The sequence below is a fragment of the Notamacropus eugenii genome, chromosome 1 (assembly GCF_028372415.1).
Source record: "Notamacropus eugenii isolate mMacEug1 chromosome 1, mMacEug1.pri_v2, whole genome shotgun sequence".
NCBI lineage: Eukaryota > Metazoa > Chordata > Mammalia > Diprotodontia > Macropodidae > Notamacropus > Notamacropus eugenii.
Window position 1 is genome coordinate 694,054,160 of NC_092872.1, and position 16,032 is coordinate 694,070,191.

The 16,032-nt window shown below is 39.8% G+C and overlaps 1 protein-coding gene across 3 annotated transcripts in view; it reads left to right on the top strand.

Moving 5' to 3' along the window:
- Positions 1-7,478, top strand: part of LOC140521206 (pyrethroid hydrolase Ces2e-like) — a 55,920-nt gene extending 48,442 nt beyond the window's left edge. For all 3 annotated transcript variants that reach the window (XM_072635952.1, XM_072635953.1, XM_072635950.1), the window contains 2 exons: positions 6,512-6,590; positions 7,192-7,478. In XM_072635952.1, the coding sequence (XP_072492053.1) occupies positions 6,512-6,590; positions 7,192-7,372 (260 nt within the window). In that variant the 3' untranslated portion in view covers positions 7,373-7,478. The remainder of the gene's footprint in view (positions 1-6,511; positions 6,591-7,191) is intronic.
- Positions 7,479-16,032: the final 8,554 nt, after the last annotated feature.

Here is a 16,032-nt window from a genome sequence, read left to right on the forward strand (position 1 = left end):
CACCTTCTGAAAGACAAATAGTCTGTAGTCTGAATGTGAATAGGGGCTGATTTGGTACTTCTTTGGTAAGATCAGTCTCAGAGGATCCCTAACTCAACTTGCTTATTCAGGTGATCAAGAGAATTGAACCAGGTTCTCAGTTCAGTTTACATGATTAAGCAAATCCTGTCTGCAGAGCCCTGTGTTCAAAACTGGGGAAGATACAATGATAGATAAATCTCTGACTTCCTGGAATTTATTACCCAGAAGGGAAGAAGAGATACAAACACAAAAAACACATAATTAAAAAAAAATTTTTTTTATTTGTTTTTAGTTTTCAACATTCATTTTTTTTATTTTTTTATTTTTTTATTTTTTAATGTTTAACAATCACTGCCATACAATTGTGATTTTATCCCCCCCACTTACCCCCCACTCCCCCCTCCCTCCCCACGACTGCATACAATTCTGTATAGATTCTACATATACTTTCCTATTGAGTATATTTTCACTATAGTCATGCTATGTAGTCAGACTAAGATAAATGAAAGAAATCATATAACAAATCAGAACATGATACACAAACACATATACATACACAAACATGATCTGTTACATTATGTGAATGACTTCCATATTTCTTTCTCTGAGCGTGGAAGGCATTTTGCCTTGAGAACCACCATTGGGATTTTTTTTTTTGTAAGAAGTTCTTGTGTTATTACAAAAATCTAAGTCTACCAGAAAAAACTCTCACACACTGTGGTCATTGCTGTGCATAAAGTTCTCCTGGTTCTGCTCCTTTCACTCAGCATCAGGTCATATAAGTCCTTCCAGGCCTCTCTGAAGTCTTCTTGTTCATCATTTCTTATGGCACAATAGTACTCCATTACATTCATATACCATAATTTATTCAGCCATTCCCCAATTGATGGACATCCCCTTGACTTCCAGTTTTTGGCAACTACATAGAGTGCTGCTATAAATATTTTTGTACATGTGGGACCCTTTCCCATTTTTATGATCTCTTGGGGATATAGTCCTAGTAGCGATATTGCTGGGTCAAAGGGTATGCACATTTTTGTAGCCCTTTGGGCATAGTTCCAACATAGTTCCAGCAGCTCCACCAACAATGAATTAGTGTTCCAACTCTCCCACATCCTCTCCAGCATTTATCATTTTCTTGTTCTGTCATATTTGCCAATCTTATAGGTGTGATGTGGTACCTCAGAGTTGTTTTGATTTGCATCTCTCTAACCAATAGTGATTTAGAGCATTTTTTCATATGATTATAGATAGCTTTAATTTCTTCTTCTGAAAATTGCCTGTTCGTATCCTTTGACCATTTATCAATTGGGGAATGACTTGTATGATTATACATATGGGTCAGTTCTCTATATATTCTAGAAATGAGGCCTTTATCCCCGAGCTTAGCTGTAAAAATTCTTTCCCAATTTACTACATCCCTCCGGATTTTGGTTGCATTGGGTTTGGTTGTGCAAAAACTTCTCAGTTTAATGTAATCAAAGTTATCCATTTTGCATTTCATAATGCTTTCTATCTCTCCTTTAGTAAAGAATTCTTCCCTTCTCCATAGATCTGATAAATACACTATTCCTTGCTTCTCCAGTTTATTCATGGTATCACTCTTTATACCTAAATCATGTACCCATTTGGACTTTATTCTTGTGTACGGTGTCAGGTATGGGTCTATGCCTAATTTCCGCCACACTGTTATCCAGTTTTCCCAGCAATTTTTGTCAACCAATGAGTTCTTATCCCAGAAGCTGGGGTCCTTGGGTTTATCAAACAGAAGGTTGCTATATTGCTTGCCTACTGCATCTTGAGTGCTAAGTCTATTCCACTTGTCTACCTCTCTGTTTCTTAGCCTATACCAAGTGGTTTTGATAATTGCTGCTTTATAGTAGAGTTTGAGGTCTGTTAGCGCTAGGCCACCTTCCCAAGCATTTCTTTTCATTAGTCCCTTTGATATTCTGGACCTTTTGTTTTTCCAAATGAATTTTGATATTATTTTATCCAGCTCTAGAAAGTAATTGTCTGATAGTTTAATTGGTATGGCACTAAATAAGTATATTAATTTGGGTAGGATTGTCATTTTTATTATATTAGCACGGCCTACCCATGAGCAACTAATGTTTTTCCACTTACTTAAATCTGACTTTATTTGTGCAAAAAGTGTCTTGTAATTGTGTTCATATAATCCCTGGGTTTGTTTTGGCAGGTAGACTCCTAAGTATTTTATACTGTCTACCCTAGCTTTAAATGGGATTTCTCTTTCTATCTCTTGCTGTTGGACTTTGTTGCTAATATATAGGAATGCAGAAGATTTGTGTGGGTTTATTTTGTAACCTGCAACTTTGCCAAAGTTGTTTATTAATTCAAGTAATTTTTTACTTGAATCTCTGGGATTCTCTAGGTAAATCATCATATCGTCTGCAAAGAGTGATAACTTAGTTTCTTCTTTGGCTATTCTTATTCCTTGAATATCTTTATCTTGTCTAATTGCTACAGCTAACATTTCTAGTACCATATTGAATAATAGTGGTAATAATGGACAACCTTGTTTCACCCCTGATCTTATTGGGAATGCATCTAGCTTATCCCCATTGCATATAATGCTTGCTGAAGGTTTTAGATAGATACTGCTTATTATTTTATGGAAAGTTCCCTTTATTCCTACGTTCTCCAATGTTTTTAGTAGGAATGGATGTTGTATTTTGTCAAAAGCTTTTTCTGCATCTATTGAGATAATCATGTGGTTTTTGTTAGCTTTGTTGTTGATGTGATCAATAATGCTAATAGTTTTCCTAATATTGAACCAGCCCTGTAGTCCTGGTATGAATCTTACCTGATCATAATGTATTAATCTCGTGATAAGATGCTGTATTCGTTTTGCTAAAATCTTATTTAAAATTTTTGCATCTATATTCATTAGGGAAATTGGTCTATAATTTTTCAACATTCATTTTCACAAGATTTTGAGTTTCAAATTTCCTCAACATCTCTCCCCTCCCCTCACCCCAAGACACTGTGCATTCTGATTACCCCTTCCCCCAATCTGCCCTCCCTTCTATCATACCTCTCCCTTCCTTTATTCCCATCTTCTCTCTTTTCTTGTAGGGCAAGATAGATTTCTATACCCCATTACCTGTATTTCTTATTTCCCAGTTGCTTGCGAAAACAATTCTCAATATTCTTTCCTAAAACTTTGAGTTCCAACTTCTCTCCCTTCCTCCCTCCTCACCCATCCCCACTGAGAAGGCAAGTCATTCAATATAGGCTATACATGTGTAGTTATGCAAAAGACTTCTGTAATAGTCATATTGTAAAAGATTAGCTATTTTTCTCTCCATCCTGTCCTGCCCCCATTTATTCTGTTCTGTCTTTTGACCTTGTCCCTCCCCAAAAGTGTTTACTTCTAATTACTCCCTCCTTCCATTTGCCTTCCCTTCTATCATCCCCCCTACACCCCACTTCTTCCCTTCTCCCCTACTTTCCTGTAGTGTAAGATAGATTTTCATACCAGATTGAGTGTGCATGTTATTTCCTCCTTAAACCAAATGTGGTGAGAATAGGCTTCACTTTTCCCCCTCATCTCCCCCACTTTTCCCTTCCATTGGAAAAGCTTTTTCTTGCCTCTTTTATGAGAGATAATTTGCCCCATTCCATTTCTCCCTTTCTCCTCCAAATACATTCCTCTCACCTCTTAATTTTACTTTTTTAGATATCACCCCTTCCTATTCAACTCACCCTGTGCCCTCTGTCTATATGTATATAATCTCTCCAACTACCCAAATACTGAGAAAAGTCTCAAGAATTACAAATATTATCTTTCCATGTAGGAATGTAAACAGTTCAACTTTAGTAAGTTCCTTATGATTTCTCTTTCCTGTTTACTTTTTCATACTTCTCTTGATTCTTGTGTTTGAAAGTCAAATTTTCTATTCAGCTCTTGTCTTTTCATCAAGAATGCTTGAAGGACTTCTATTTTATTGAATGACCATTTTTTCCCCTGAAGTTTTGTACCTAGTTTTGCTGAGTAGGTGATTCTTGGTTTTTATCCTTGCTCCTTGACTTCTGGAATATCATATTCCAAGCCCTTTGATCCCTTAATGTAGAAGCTGCTAGATCTTGTGTTATCCTGATTGTATTTCCACAATACTCAAATTGTTTCTTTCTGGCTGCTTGCAATATTTTCTCCTTGACCTGGGAACTCTGGAATTTGGCTACCATATTCCTAGGAGTTTTTCTTTTCAGATCTCTTTCAGGAGGTATTCAGTGGGATTCTTTCAATATTTATTTTGCCCTCTAGTTCTAGAATATCAGGGTAGTTTTCCTTGATAATTTCATAAAAGATGATGTCTAGGCTCTTTTTTTTGATCTTGACTTTCTGGTAGTCCCATAATTTTTAAATTGTCTCTCTTGTATCTGTTTTCCAGGTCAGTTGTTTTTCCAATGAGATATTTCACATTGTCTGCTATTTTTTCATTCTTTTGGTTTTGTTTTGTAGCTTCTTGGTTTCTCATAAAGTCATTAGCTTCCAACTGCTAAATTCTGATTTTTAAAGAACTATTTTCTTCAGTGAGCTTTTGAATCTCCTTTTCCATTTGACTAATTCTGTTTTTTAAAGCTTTCTTCTCCTCATTGACTTTTTGGACCTCTTTTACCATTTTGGTTAGTCTATTTTTAAAGGTGTTATTTTCTATAGTATTTTTTGGGTCTCCTTTAGCAAGCTATTGATTTGCTTTTCATGATTTTCTTGCATTGTTCTCATTTCTCTTCCCAATTTTTCCTCTACCTCTCTTGCTTGATTTCCAAAATCCTTTTTTGAGTTCTTCCATGACCTGAGACCATACCATATTTTTGGGGGGTTTTTGATACAGAAGTCTTGACTTTTGTGTCTTCCTCTGATGGTATGCCTTGTTCTTCCACTTCTGAAAGGATGGAAGAAAATACCTATTCATCAAGAAAGTAATCTTCTATAGACCTATTTCCCCGCCTTTTTTGGGCATTTTCCCAGTCAGTTACTTGACTTTTGAGTTCTTTGTCAAGTGGAGGGTATACTTTAGGGACCTGTAATTCTCAGTTCCTCCAAAGTGACACAATCAAGGGAGAGGAGTTTACTCCTTTCCTGGCCTGCACTCTGGTCTGGGAGCAGCCACAAGCTTTTCTGCCCAGGATTTGCAAGTATAATCCCCCTCCAGAGCTTCTACCAGCTCCAACATACCAGCACTCTTCCTCTCCCCAGGACCCACTCAGGACTGAGACCCAGATCAGCTGCTCAATTCCTCCAGTGTCTTTAGGCTGAAGGCTCCAAAAATGGATGTTGTGCCACAGTGACTTCTTCTGCCTTGGGGCTAGGGCTGGGGCTGGACCCTAGTCCCTTCTCACTCAGATGAAAGAGATTTCTCACTGACTTTTGAAGCTGTCTTTAGCATTTGTGGGTTGGGAAATCTGGGAACCATAGCTACTACCCATGTTTCCATGCCCTGAAGCCTGCTCCAGTGTTGTACCTGCCTAGCCATGTGGCCCAGGCTGCACTGTGCTCTGTTCCAAGCCCAGTGCAATAGATCTTTCCTGTTGGCCTTCCATGCTGCCTTGGCCTGGAAATCTGTTTCACCTCTTCATTTTGTGGCTTCCACTGTTCTAGAATTTGTTTAGAGTCATTTTTTTACAGGTATTTTATGGGCTATGGGGGGAGAGCTATAGTAGGTATGTCCTTCTACTCTGCCATCTTGGCTCCACCTCCCAGAAAAACCACATATCTGTATGTCAATGAACTTGTGACCTTATCAATGGCCTCATTCTCTCCTTTGGTGTAGACCCTAAACTGTCACACCATCTCATCCTGTATGATTCTTGTCCTGTTGCTTCCATAAATCCTCCACAGAGGCTCAGCTCAATGTGCTGGAAGGACACCCTCCCTCCCTCCCTCCCTCCCTCCGTTCCTTCCTTCCTTCCTTCCTTCCTTTCTTCCTTCCTTCCTTCCTTCCTTCCTTCCTTCCTTCCTTCCTTCCTTCCTTCCTTCCTTCCTTCCTTCCTTTCTTCTATTATTTTTTGGTTCAATATCTCCAGTAGTATATCTATTTGTTGGTCATTGGGCAAAAGTGTCATTTAGCAATCTTGGGACTTAATGTTTGTTGATGGTCCCAAATCTATGTTTTTTGAAGTCTTCTCTCCCTATTTTCACCTCTTTGTTCCTGTCTTGGCAGAACTGGAAGACCAGTTTATCCATTTATCTGTGACATGATTTGCTATGGCCAATGACCTTATGGGTCAACTACTGCTGCTGAGCCTGTCTGCATCGCCCCAGGCCGAGATCTTGAATGCAGGCACTGTCTGGGACAGGGGCCATAGGCAAATGCTTCAGAACTTGTGCTATGCTGTTGTAGACTTTGGTGGCCTGAACAGGATCATTTGGAGGAGTTGAAAAGGGAGAGGGGAATGTAGGGATGAAGGAAACTTTTATACCTAATGTTGACCTAAATGGAGCTATTTCCTTTCCTGTTTTTAGTTTTACGTGGAGCAACAGAAGAGGAAAAACTCCTCAGTCAGAAGATAATGACCTATTGGGCAAACTTTGCCCGAAATGGGTGAGGATCCCCCCTCTTGGGTCTCCCAACAGTTCTTGAAAGGCTCCCTAGGAGGGGCCACTTGGCTACTTGTTCCACAGTGGAAAGAAATTCTGTGACTTATATACAAACAAAATTATCTATCACCATTTGAGTAAGGTCTCGTGAGCAAACCCAGCCTTTCCTCTAGCTCATGGCTCAGGAATAGCACCCACTCACCTTGGAAGAAACACTAGGATGAGAGGCACCCTGTGTAGCCCACACCATTCCCCCTGAATCCCTGGGACCTGTCTTTCTCACTGAGAAGTAGCAGAATGTGGTCTGGGGCAGGACATTGTTGGGTTTGGCCTCAGCAGACTTCAAATCTTAGCTCTCCTGTTATTTACTCTCCACTTGGAACATGTTGTGGTTCTCAACAAAGAACCACATGAGAGATTAAGCAGCCTACTTCAATATAGGTGAACAGGTCTCATCTCCCTGGCTGCCACCTCCCGTCCTTTCTCCTCCCCACCCCCAACTTCTCAGACTTGACAGTTCTTTGATTAAACACACCAGCTCGATAAGCAGGCTAAGTCACTGACCTCTCTTCTTCCTCAACCCATATGGTTATTTTTGTCTCTAGGGACCCAAATGGTGCAGACCTGTTCCAGTGGCCAGCCTATAATCAGAATGAAGAGTACCTGCAGCTGGATCTCCAGCTTTCTGTAGGAAAGGGCCTGAAGGCAGAGAAGGTGGACTTCTGGATGAAGAGCTTGCCTCAGAAGAAGGAAGCCATGGACCCAGATGCCCAGAAGGAGTCATGAGTCCTAAGCCCAAATCATTTTGGTTATTACCACTCTTCAACTATCTCCAGCTTTTCATTTGAGTAATTCCTCAGTTTCTACTAAATATATTACATTTTAGATCAAATATTTCAACTCAATTATTATTAGTGCAGGAGAAAAATTTTACTGATAATCAGATGGGACCTTATGATGGTGGGATAGAAGAGAGGTAGCCAGTTTAGTGGATCAGATTCTGAGCTTGGAATCAGGAAGTTGTGGGTTCAAATCCTACCTTTGATGCTTAAAAACTGTGTCATACCAGGCAAGACACTTACACTCTCTGAGCCTCAATTTCCACATTTTTCTTAAATGAAGGGATTAGATTAGATGGCTTATAGATGTCTTAAAACTCCAGCTCCATTATCCTATGATGAAGTCATTCAGCCCATCCTACCTGTAGAAAAGAATCATTTATCCCAAGGATTTAGAGCCAATCTGGGAGCCAATAAAAGGTAAAGCATAAACATAATAGATCATATATATATATGTATATGTGTATATGTATACACATACACACACATACATATGTATATATACACACATAGATACATATATGTATATAAAATTGTTTTTAGTAGGGAAAATTTCTTTTTTTACATGTAAAAACAATTTCAACATTCATTTAAAAAACTTTGAATTCCTCTGTCTCCACCCTCTTTTACTGAGAAGGCAAGCAATTCAATATAGGTTATCCATGTGTAGTCATGTAAAACACTTCCGTAACAGTCACACTGTGAAAGACTGTTTCCCTCTATCCTGTTCCCTGCCCTGTTTAATCTATTCTCTCTCTCCTTTCACCCTGTCCCTCCTCAAAAGTGTTTTGCTTCTGTCTACCTCCTCCCCCAATTTACCTTCCCTTCTATCATCCCTGCCCTTTCTTATCCCCTTCCCCCAACATTCTGGTAAGGTAAAATAGATTTCTATACCCAATTGACTGTGTATGTTACTCCCTCTTTGAGTCAATTCTGATGAGAGTAAGGTTCACTCACTACCCCTTATCTTCCACCTCTTCTCCTCCACTGCAAAAGCTTTTTCTTGCCTCTTTCATGTAAGATAATTTGTTCAGAGTCATTTTAAAAGGTATTTGGAGGGATTTGGGAGAGAGCTCAGCTGAGTGGCCTTTACTCTGCCATCTTGACTCCCATATATTTATGTTAATAGATGCTAAAAATCTTTTCATAGACTACAATACCTATTCATGTTTTTAAAAAATCAATACATGGAATTTTTCTTAATATGTTAAATGGTATCCATCTAAAATCAAAGACCAGTATTATATGTAACAGAGAAATGCTAGAGGCCTTTCCCAGTAACATCAAGGTTTTAGCAATGATATCCATTACTTTTATTTGGGGTAGTGGTAGAAATGCTACCTGCAGCAATAAAATAAGAAAAAGTAATTGAGGGAATAAGTATAGGTAAAGATGAAACAATGATCACTTTTCGGATGATATTAACAATCCATTTAGGGAACCCCAAATATTCACCTAAAATTAACTGAAATAATTAACTAAGAAAGTAGCAGGGCATAAAATAACTTCACATAAATTATTAGCTTATCTGTGCACTACCAATAAAACTCAGTGGAAGAGATCAAAAGAGAAATTTTATTTAAAATAACTACAGAATATATAAAATATTTGGGAATCTACTTACAAAGACACATGGGAAACATAAGAAGACAACTACAAAACATGCAAACAGAGGTCTTAATAGCTGAAATGACATAAACTGCTTATGGTTAGATCATGCCAACATAAAACATGCCTAAATTAATTCACTTATTCAGTTCCACAATAATCAGTTTGCCAAAGGATTACCTGTATGTTTAGGAAAAATGGTAACAATGGTTATCTGGAAGAACAAAGAATCTCAGAGAAAATAATGAAAAAAAGTAGTAAGAAAGTGATTCTAGCATACTACCAAGAAGTCATCAAAGGTACTGGTGACAAAAACAGAAAAGCCAATCAGTGGAACAGACTGAGTACCCAAGATCCAGAAGTAAATAAATATAGTAACGTGAGTAGTTAGGTAGCTTGTGGATAGAGCATTAAACCTGTAGTCAGGAGGACCTGAGTTCAAATCTGACCTCAGATATTTACTAGCTGTGTGACCCTGGGCAAGTTACTTAACTCTGTTTGCCTCAATTTCCTCAACTATAAAATGAGCTGGAGAAGATAACAACAAACCACTCCAAATATCTTTGCCAAGAAAAACTGCAAATAAGGTGTGTCAGAAATGTGTCAAAAATGACTGAACCACATAGTTTTAAATAAGCCCAAAGCCACAAACACAATCCTCTTTTATGATCCTCTAATTTGTCTATGTGTCTCTTTATATCTAAATCACACATTAATTTGGAGTTTATTGTGCTATATGTCATGAGATTTTGGTTTAAACCTAATTTCTGCTGGACTGCTTTCCAGTTTTCCCCTAGGATTTTTGTTTTTGTTTTGGAAAACTCTGTTGGCTCTGAGCAGCAGAATTGTAGGGTCTGGTTTTCCTTCCTTATTCCTCTGTCATCTTCAGACTGGGCTCGAGGCTGGAAGTGATACATACCCTGGTTAGACACCCCAGAGCTGCTGGCTTCAGAACTTGCATTTTTTCCTTTTTATGAAAATTGATATACTTTCCTTTGATAGGAGAGACATACACCAACAATCCCCCAAAGAGATTCTCCTCTTGAAAGTTTATTTTTGTTTATATAAAAAGATAAATTCCTTACTTCTCACCAGCTGGACTTCTGAAAAAAAAAAGATTCAAGGACAAGTTCCTGAGAACACTCTGTGAACGTTCCCTTGGAGGACAGCGCCCCACCTCCAAGAATTTGTCTCCTCAAAGTCATTCCACTGATGCCTACCAGCAACTCTTCTACAATCAATGGCTATAGAGTTGTATGTGACACTGAGAGGTTAAGTGACATGTCCACATGTGTCAGAGTGAGGACTTAAACCCATGCCACCCTGACTCCAGGACCAAAGGTCCTCCACTTACACTCTGCTGCTTCTCTCTCTCTCTCTCTCTCTCTCTCCCTCCTCCTCTCTCTTTCTCTCTCTCTCTTTCTTTCTCTTTATCTCTCTCTCAATCTGACAATTGTGGTTCAGTAACTTGCCCAGGGTCACACAGCTAGTAAGATCTGATGTCTGATTTGAACTCAGGTCCTCCTGACTCCAGAACTGGTACTCCATATGCTATGCCACCTAGCTGCCCCTGCAGCTTCTCTTAATAAAAATTTTATTTGATTTTTAAACAAAGATCAGTCTCCTCTCCCTTCCCCCTCCCCTTTCCCCACACACTGAAAAAACAAGAAAAACAAAACCCCCGTTATAAGCACATATTGTCCAGCAAAATAAAATTTCTCATTGGTCATATCTAAAAAATCATGTCTCAGTCTGTGCTCTGAATCTATCACTTTTGAATCAGGAGGTGAGCATCACATTTCTTCATGAATCTTTGGGAAACTGTGGTCCATCATTGTGTTGATCAGAATCCCCAAGTTATGTATGTGTGTGTACATAAATAATATAGTTTATATATGTGTACACATACATGTGTGTACATATTTATACATATATGCATATATATGCACATAGACATATATAGTATATATTTTATTTTAACCAGCCAAGATCTATCTTTTTATCCTTCCACTCCAATCCCAACATTGAGAACACAATTAAAACACAACTCACTGCAAACCTGCTTAGTCGATCGATCAAAACAAATTTCTACATTGACCATGTCCAGAGAACATTGTCTCATTCTTCATTCTGATGTACTGCTTCTCTTCACAATATTATAGCTACAGCATTTTACAATGATTAAGCATAATAAAAAAACAATACCCCAAAAGACTCATAATTGTTTGCATTTAGGTTGCATTCTACAAGCAGCCCTAGGAGATGGGTAGGGCAAGTATTATTATCCTGATTCTACAGATGTGGAAACTAAGGATGTGAATGAGAAGTGACTTGCTTAAGGTAACATTGCTGATACATGTTAGAATCCCTGGGTATTTTGACTCTATCTTTGGATTCCCCCCTTTCCCCATGCCAAGCTTCCAAGGGTAGCTAGATGACCCAGTGGGAAACAGAGCATGAGACTTGGAATTAGGAAAATTTGAGTTTGAATCCTGACTCAGACACTTACTGACACTTTCAGGGTCAGCTGTGTGACCTTGGGCAAGTCACTTAACCTCTGTTTGCCTTAGTTTCCTCATCTGTAAAATGGGGATAATAACAGGACCTATCTCACCAGGTTGTTCTGAGGATGAAATGACACAGCACATAGAAAGGTCTTTTTAGACCTCTCCTGCATAAGAAAGTGAAATATGCAAGTTGGTGCTGAGCATAGAGAAATGTCATACTAGTTTCCATTTCTATAGGAGTTGTTAGAAAGCACTTTTTTTTTACCATAGCCCTATGAGGGGAGTATCATAAGAATTATTCTTATTTTACAAGTGAGGAAAATGAGACTCAGACACACCAAGTGGCTCACCCAAGGTGTTATAGGACCAGTGTCACCATGACTCAACTTCTTTCCCCTTTCCCATAGGGTGGGAAGGCTTAAAAGAAAACAAACCTGTCCCTGGGATCTGATTGGCCCCACCTTCCCTGACTAAGCTTCCTGCTAATTAAGGGCATCTAAACTCACAGCTTCAAGGAGTTTGAGCCTCTCAGACTGGGTGGGTGCCCAGACCTCCTGAGTCACCATAGTCTAATGACTTACTGACTAGGTTGCTTTCCATTTGGAGACAAGGGAGGCCACTTAGTGGTCCTGAGTCCTTGTTGCATGTCTTTGCTGGGCCAGGGCAAAGTAAATCTTCTCTAAATGTTCAGTGACTTACAAGTGCCTCATTTCATTCCAAAATCAAACCTGAACTAGGGCAGCACTGGTGGTAGAGCTACACCACTGACCAAAAGTCACTCAACTAATATTCTAGTATATGATGGAGCAGGGTTATTATAGACCCAGGTCTTGCGTGACTTCAAGAGCAGTCCTCTTTCTATGGCACTGGCTGTTGCTTCTCAGTGTTATGGCACAAGACTCCAAAAGGTGTATCATGTCAACCACACGCACAGGATTATGAAGGATGGTGGAAGGCACACAAAATTTAGGGGAGATGAATTTTCCCTCAAGGAGCTTATAGTCTAATGGGGGTAGGGGTAGTATACTAAACAAACAACAAACAATTATTAAGCACCTACTATATGCTAGATACTGTGCCAAGAGCATACAAAGAATGAAAAATCCTAAATTTCTTGGATCTTATGTCCTAATGTGGAAATTAAGTGTCTATATAGTAAGTATATGAAGAGAATAAATATAACAGCAGTATGACATATGCAATTAGATGGGGCTGGATGGTTTGGACCAACTTTTCCATGCTAGTTTTGGACACCTGTAAAATGGAACTCAAACACCTCCAGAGAAATTGCTTTCCTCCTCTTTGACCTGCTCAATACCAAGTCCTCAAATCTCAGCCAGGAAGAAATTTCTTGTCATCTACCCCCACAGAATTCAATTCAATTCAATTCACTACAACAAATATTTATTCAGCAATCCACTGCATGTAGGGCATTGAGCTAGGAGCTGGGGACATAGGGAGAAAGAAATAAAGAAAGAAAGAAAGAAAGAAATAAAGAAAGAAAGAAAGAAAGAAAGAAAAAGAAAGAAAGAAAGAAAGAAAGGAAAGAAGGAAGGAAGGAAGGAAGAAAAGAAGGAAGGAAGAAAAGAAGGAAGGAAGAAAAGAAGGAAGGAAGATGAAATCTGAGGAGAAAAAAGAGAGAAAGAGGAATAAAAAAGAGAAAAAGAAGGAAGGAATAAAGAGAGAAAAAGAAGAAAGAAGGAAAAAGAGAAAGAAAAGAGAGGGAGGAAGGAAGAAAGAGATGAAGGAAAGAAGAATAGGAAGCAAGAAAGGACGAGAGGAAGGAAGAGAGAAACAAGAAGAGAAAGTGAAGGAAGGAAGGAAGAGAGTAACAGAGTAAGAGAGAAAAAAATGAAAGACTCTCTGTTCTCAAGGGATTGGGAGAACACAGTACATGTGAAAGTAAATACAAAATATATGCAAAGAGAGACAGTCAGATAGAGAGACAGAGATAGGCAGATAGAAAGGAAGCAGAGAGACAGAGCCTCAACAGGCGGGGGTGCAGGGCTGGTCCCAGTCACTGGCAGAACCTGAGCTGTACTTTAAAAAAAAGTCAAAGTCTCTGCCAAGAAAGGTGAGCAGGAGATGCCCTCCCAGCACGGAGAAGCACCTGTCAAAATCTCTCAGGCAGGAGATGGAGAGTCATATAACAGGCAGCTGGGCTGGAAAGTCCCATAGGGCGGCTGGATTCTGGAGGGCTTCTGTGATCAGGCTGAATCAATCTCAGCCCACCTCGCTGCTGCAGCCAGAAGCAGAACCATCCCTTCCACACCGTCTCCCTTCACTCACTAAAGCGAGCTAGGGGAGCTGTGGATAAAGTGAGGGACTTGGAGTCAGGAAGATCTGACCTCATATCTGGTCCTCAGCTAGTAGCCCTGTGACCCTGGGAAGGCATGGAACCTCTCTCTGCACTCATCTGTAAAATGGAGTTAATAATAATACCTTATACTTCCCAGCGTTGCTGTGAGACTCAAGTGAGAACATATTGGTAAAGTGCCAGGCAAACCTTAAAGCTCTATGTAAATGCGAGCTATCATCATTATTTGTTAAATCCTCTCATACTCAATGCTCACTCTCCTTGCAGTACTGTTTTTCCCTCTTCATCCACCGTCACATTCATCCACTGTAACTACAGACAAATAGCTCAATCTATACCCAGACAGGTGTCTAACCACTCCACAGGACAACCACCGTCCTAGAGCTACTTTCTGACTCCCTGCTAACCTTCAGCCTCCAGTACAGCTTTGACCTTTGGTTTAAGAAAGTTTCTTTGCATAATTAATCTACTAGGCAGTGCAATGAATAGAATGCTGGACCTGGGCTCAGGAAGTACTGAATTCAAATCCAGACTCCAGACACTTATTACCTGTGTGATCCTGAGCAAGTTGCTTAACTTCTGTTTACCTCAGTTTACTAATTTGTAAAATGGGGATAATAACAGCACCTACCTCCTGGGGTTCTTGCTAGGATCAAATGAGATAATATTTACAAAGCACTTTGTAAACCTTAAATTATTAAACAAACATCACCTATTTTTATCTAATATTACTATTAATTTCAAATAATTTCCCAGAATGGTTGGCCCAGTTCACAACTGCATCAACAAGGCGTTAATGTGTCCATCTTTCCACAACAACTTCATCGTTGACTATTCTCATGTTTTGTCATTTCTTTTAGTTTTCTGGTTGTTTTGATTTGTATTTCTCTTATTATTAGTGACTTGGAGCATTCTTTCATTTATTTAACCCAGAAAGCATGGGGAGTGATGTGAGGTTGTCCTGATCCTTATTCCTGGGGAAGGTTCTTGAAGTCATGTTGTCTATTTACTTGGAGTCTTATTGGCAGCTCCAAGTCCTCCATGGGAGAATGGGTGGAAACTGAGTAAACAACAGTCTCAGGATCAAAAGACACCTGACAAGCCACCTAGACTCATTTCTACCTGGACAAGAACCATCCTGTACAACACACCTGAGAAGTAGTCATGCGAAGGCTAGCACACAATGATCACGCTGCAGATCTTGCCTCCTACCCATTAAGAATTTGGATCATATGGCTTTGATCTTAAAACCTGAAAGATCATCATGGGAAGGAGGGATTGGACTTGCCTTGTTTGATTCTCAAAGGGCAGGACCAACCAGATTGGGTAGATATTGCAAAGAGGCAAAATGAGGTCTGATGCCAGGAAAGATGTGCTGAGGATTAGATCTGTTAAGAAGCAGAATGGGCAGCCTGGCAAGGTGCTAGGTTCTGCCTGACAGGAGCTCTTCAAAACCTCCATTTTAAGGAGCAGACCCTAGCCAATCATGTCTTCATTCTGATGAGGTAGATGGAGTGTTTGAGGCAGATGGGGCAGGCAGGATGCAGGATGTGAGATAGGAGATAGGATGAAGGGTGTGACCAGGCAGAAAGTGCTCATAGATCACAACCTGACCTCAGGAAGATTATTTAATGAAGCCCCCGCAGTATCTGTATGCATCTGTATGCATTCCCAAAGTTTCTGACTTCCCAGAGCAGTTTCCCCTCCTCTCTCCTGGTCTCCCTCCCATTTTCTTAAACTGTAGTAGCTCTCCCCTCACCCTATCCTATTTTACTGTATATAGACCAGACAAATAACCTGGTTCAGTGCTATGTCTCCTATGGGGATCAGGGCCCTGGTATTCTGCCTCCCATGGGGAGCAGGCCTGCTGGGCATGTCGCCCCAGTAAATGCCTTTTATATAACTTGCAGAAAGGGTCCCTGTGAATTCTTTCAGGACAGATGCCAAGACCAATGGTCTAATTCTTCATCATTTCGTTTCTATACCACACACCTTACTCTCCCAATAACTTCTGAATGATACCTTCTTCTCTCCACCCCCCTCCATGCCCACCCCCAAACCTTTATGTGTTCTTTCCCTCTGTCAGAATATCAGCTCCTAGAGGGCATGGGCTATCTTTCTGTTGGTATCCCTAGAGCTTAGCATTGTATGTTCAAAGGCTTCCTCTCTACTCGG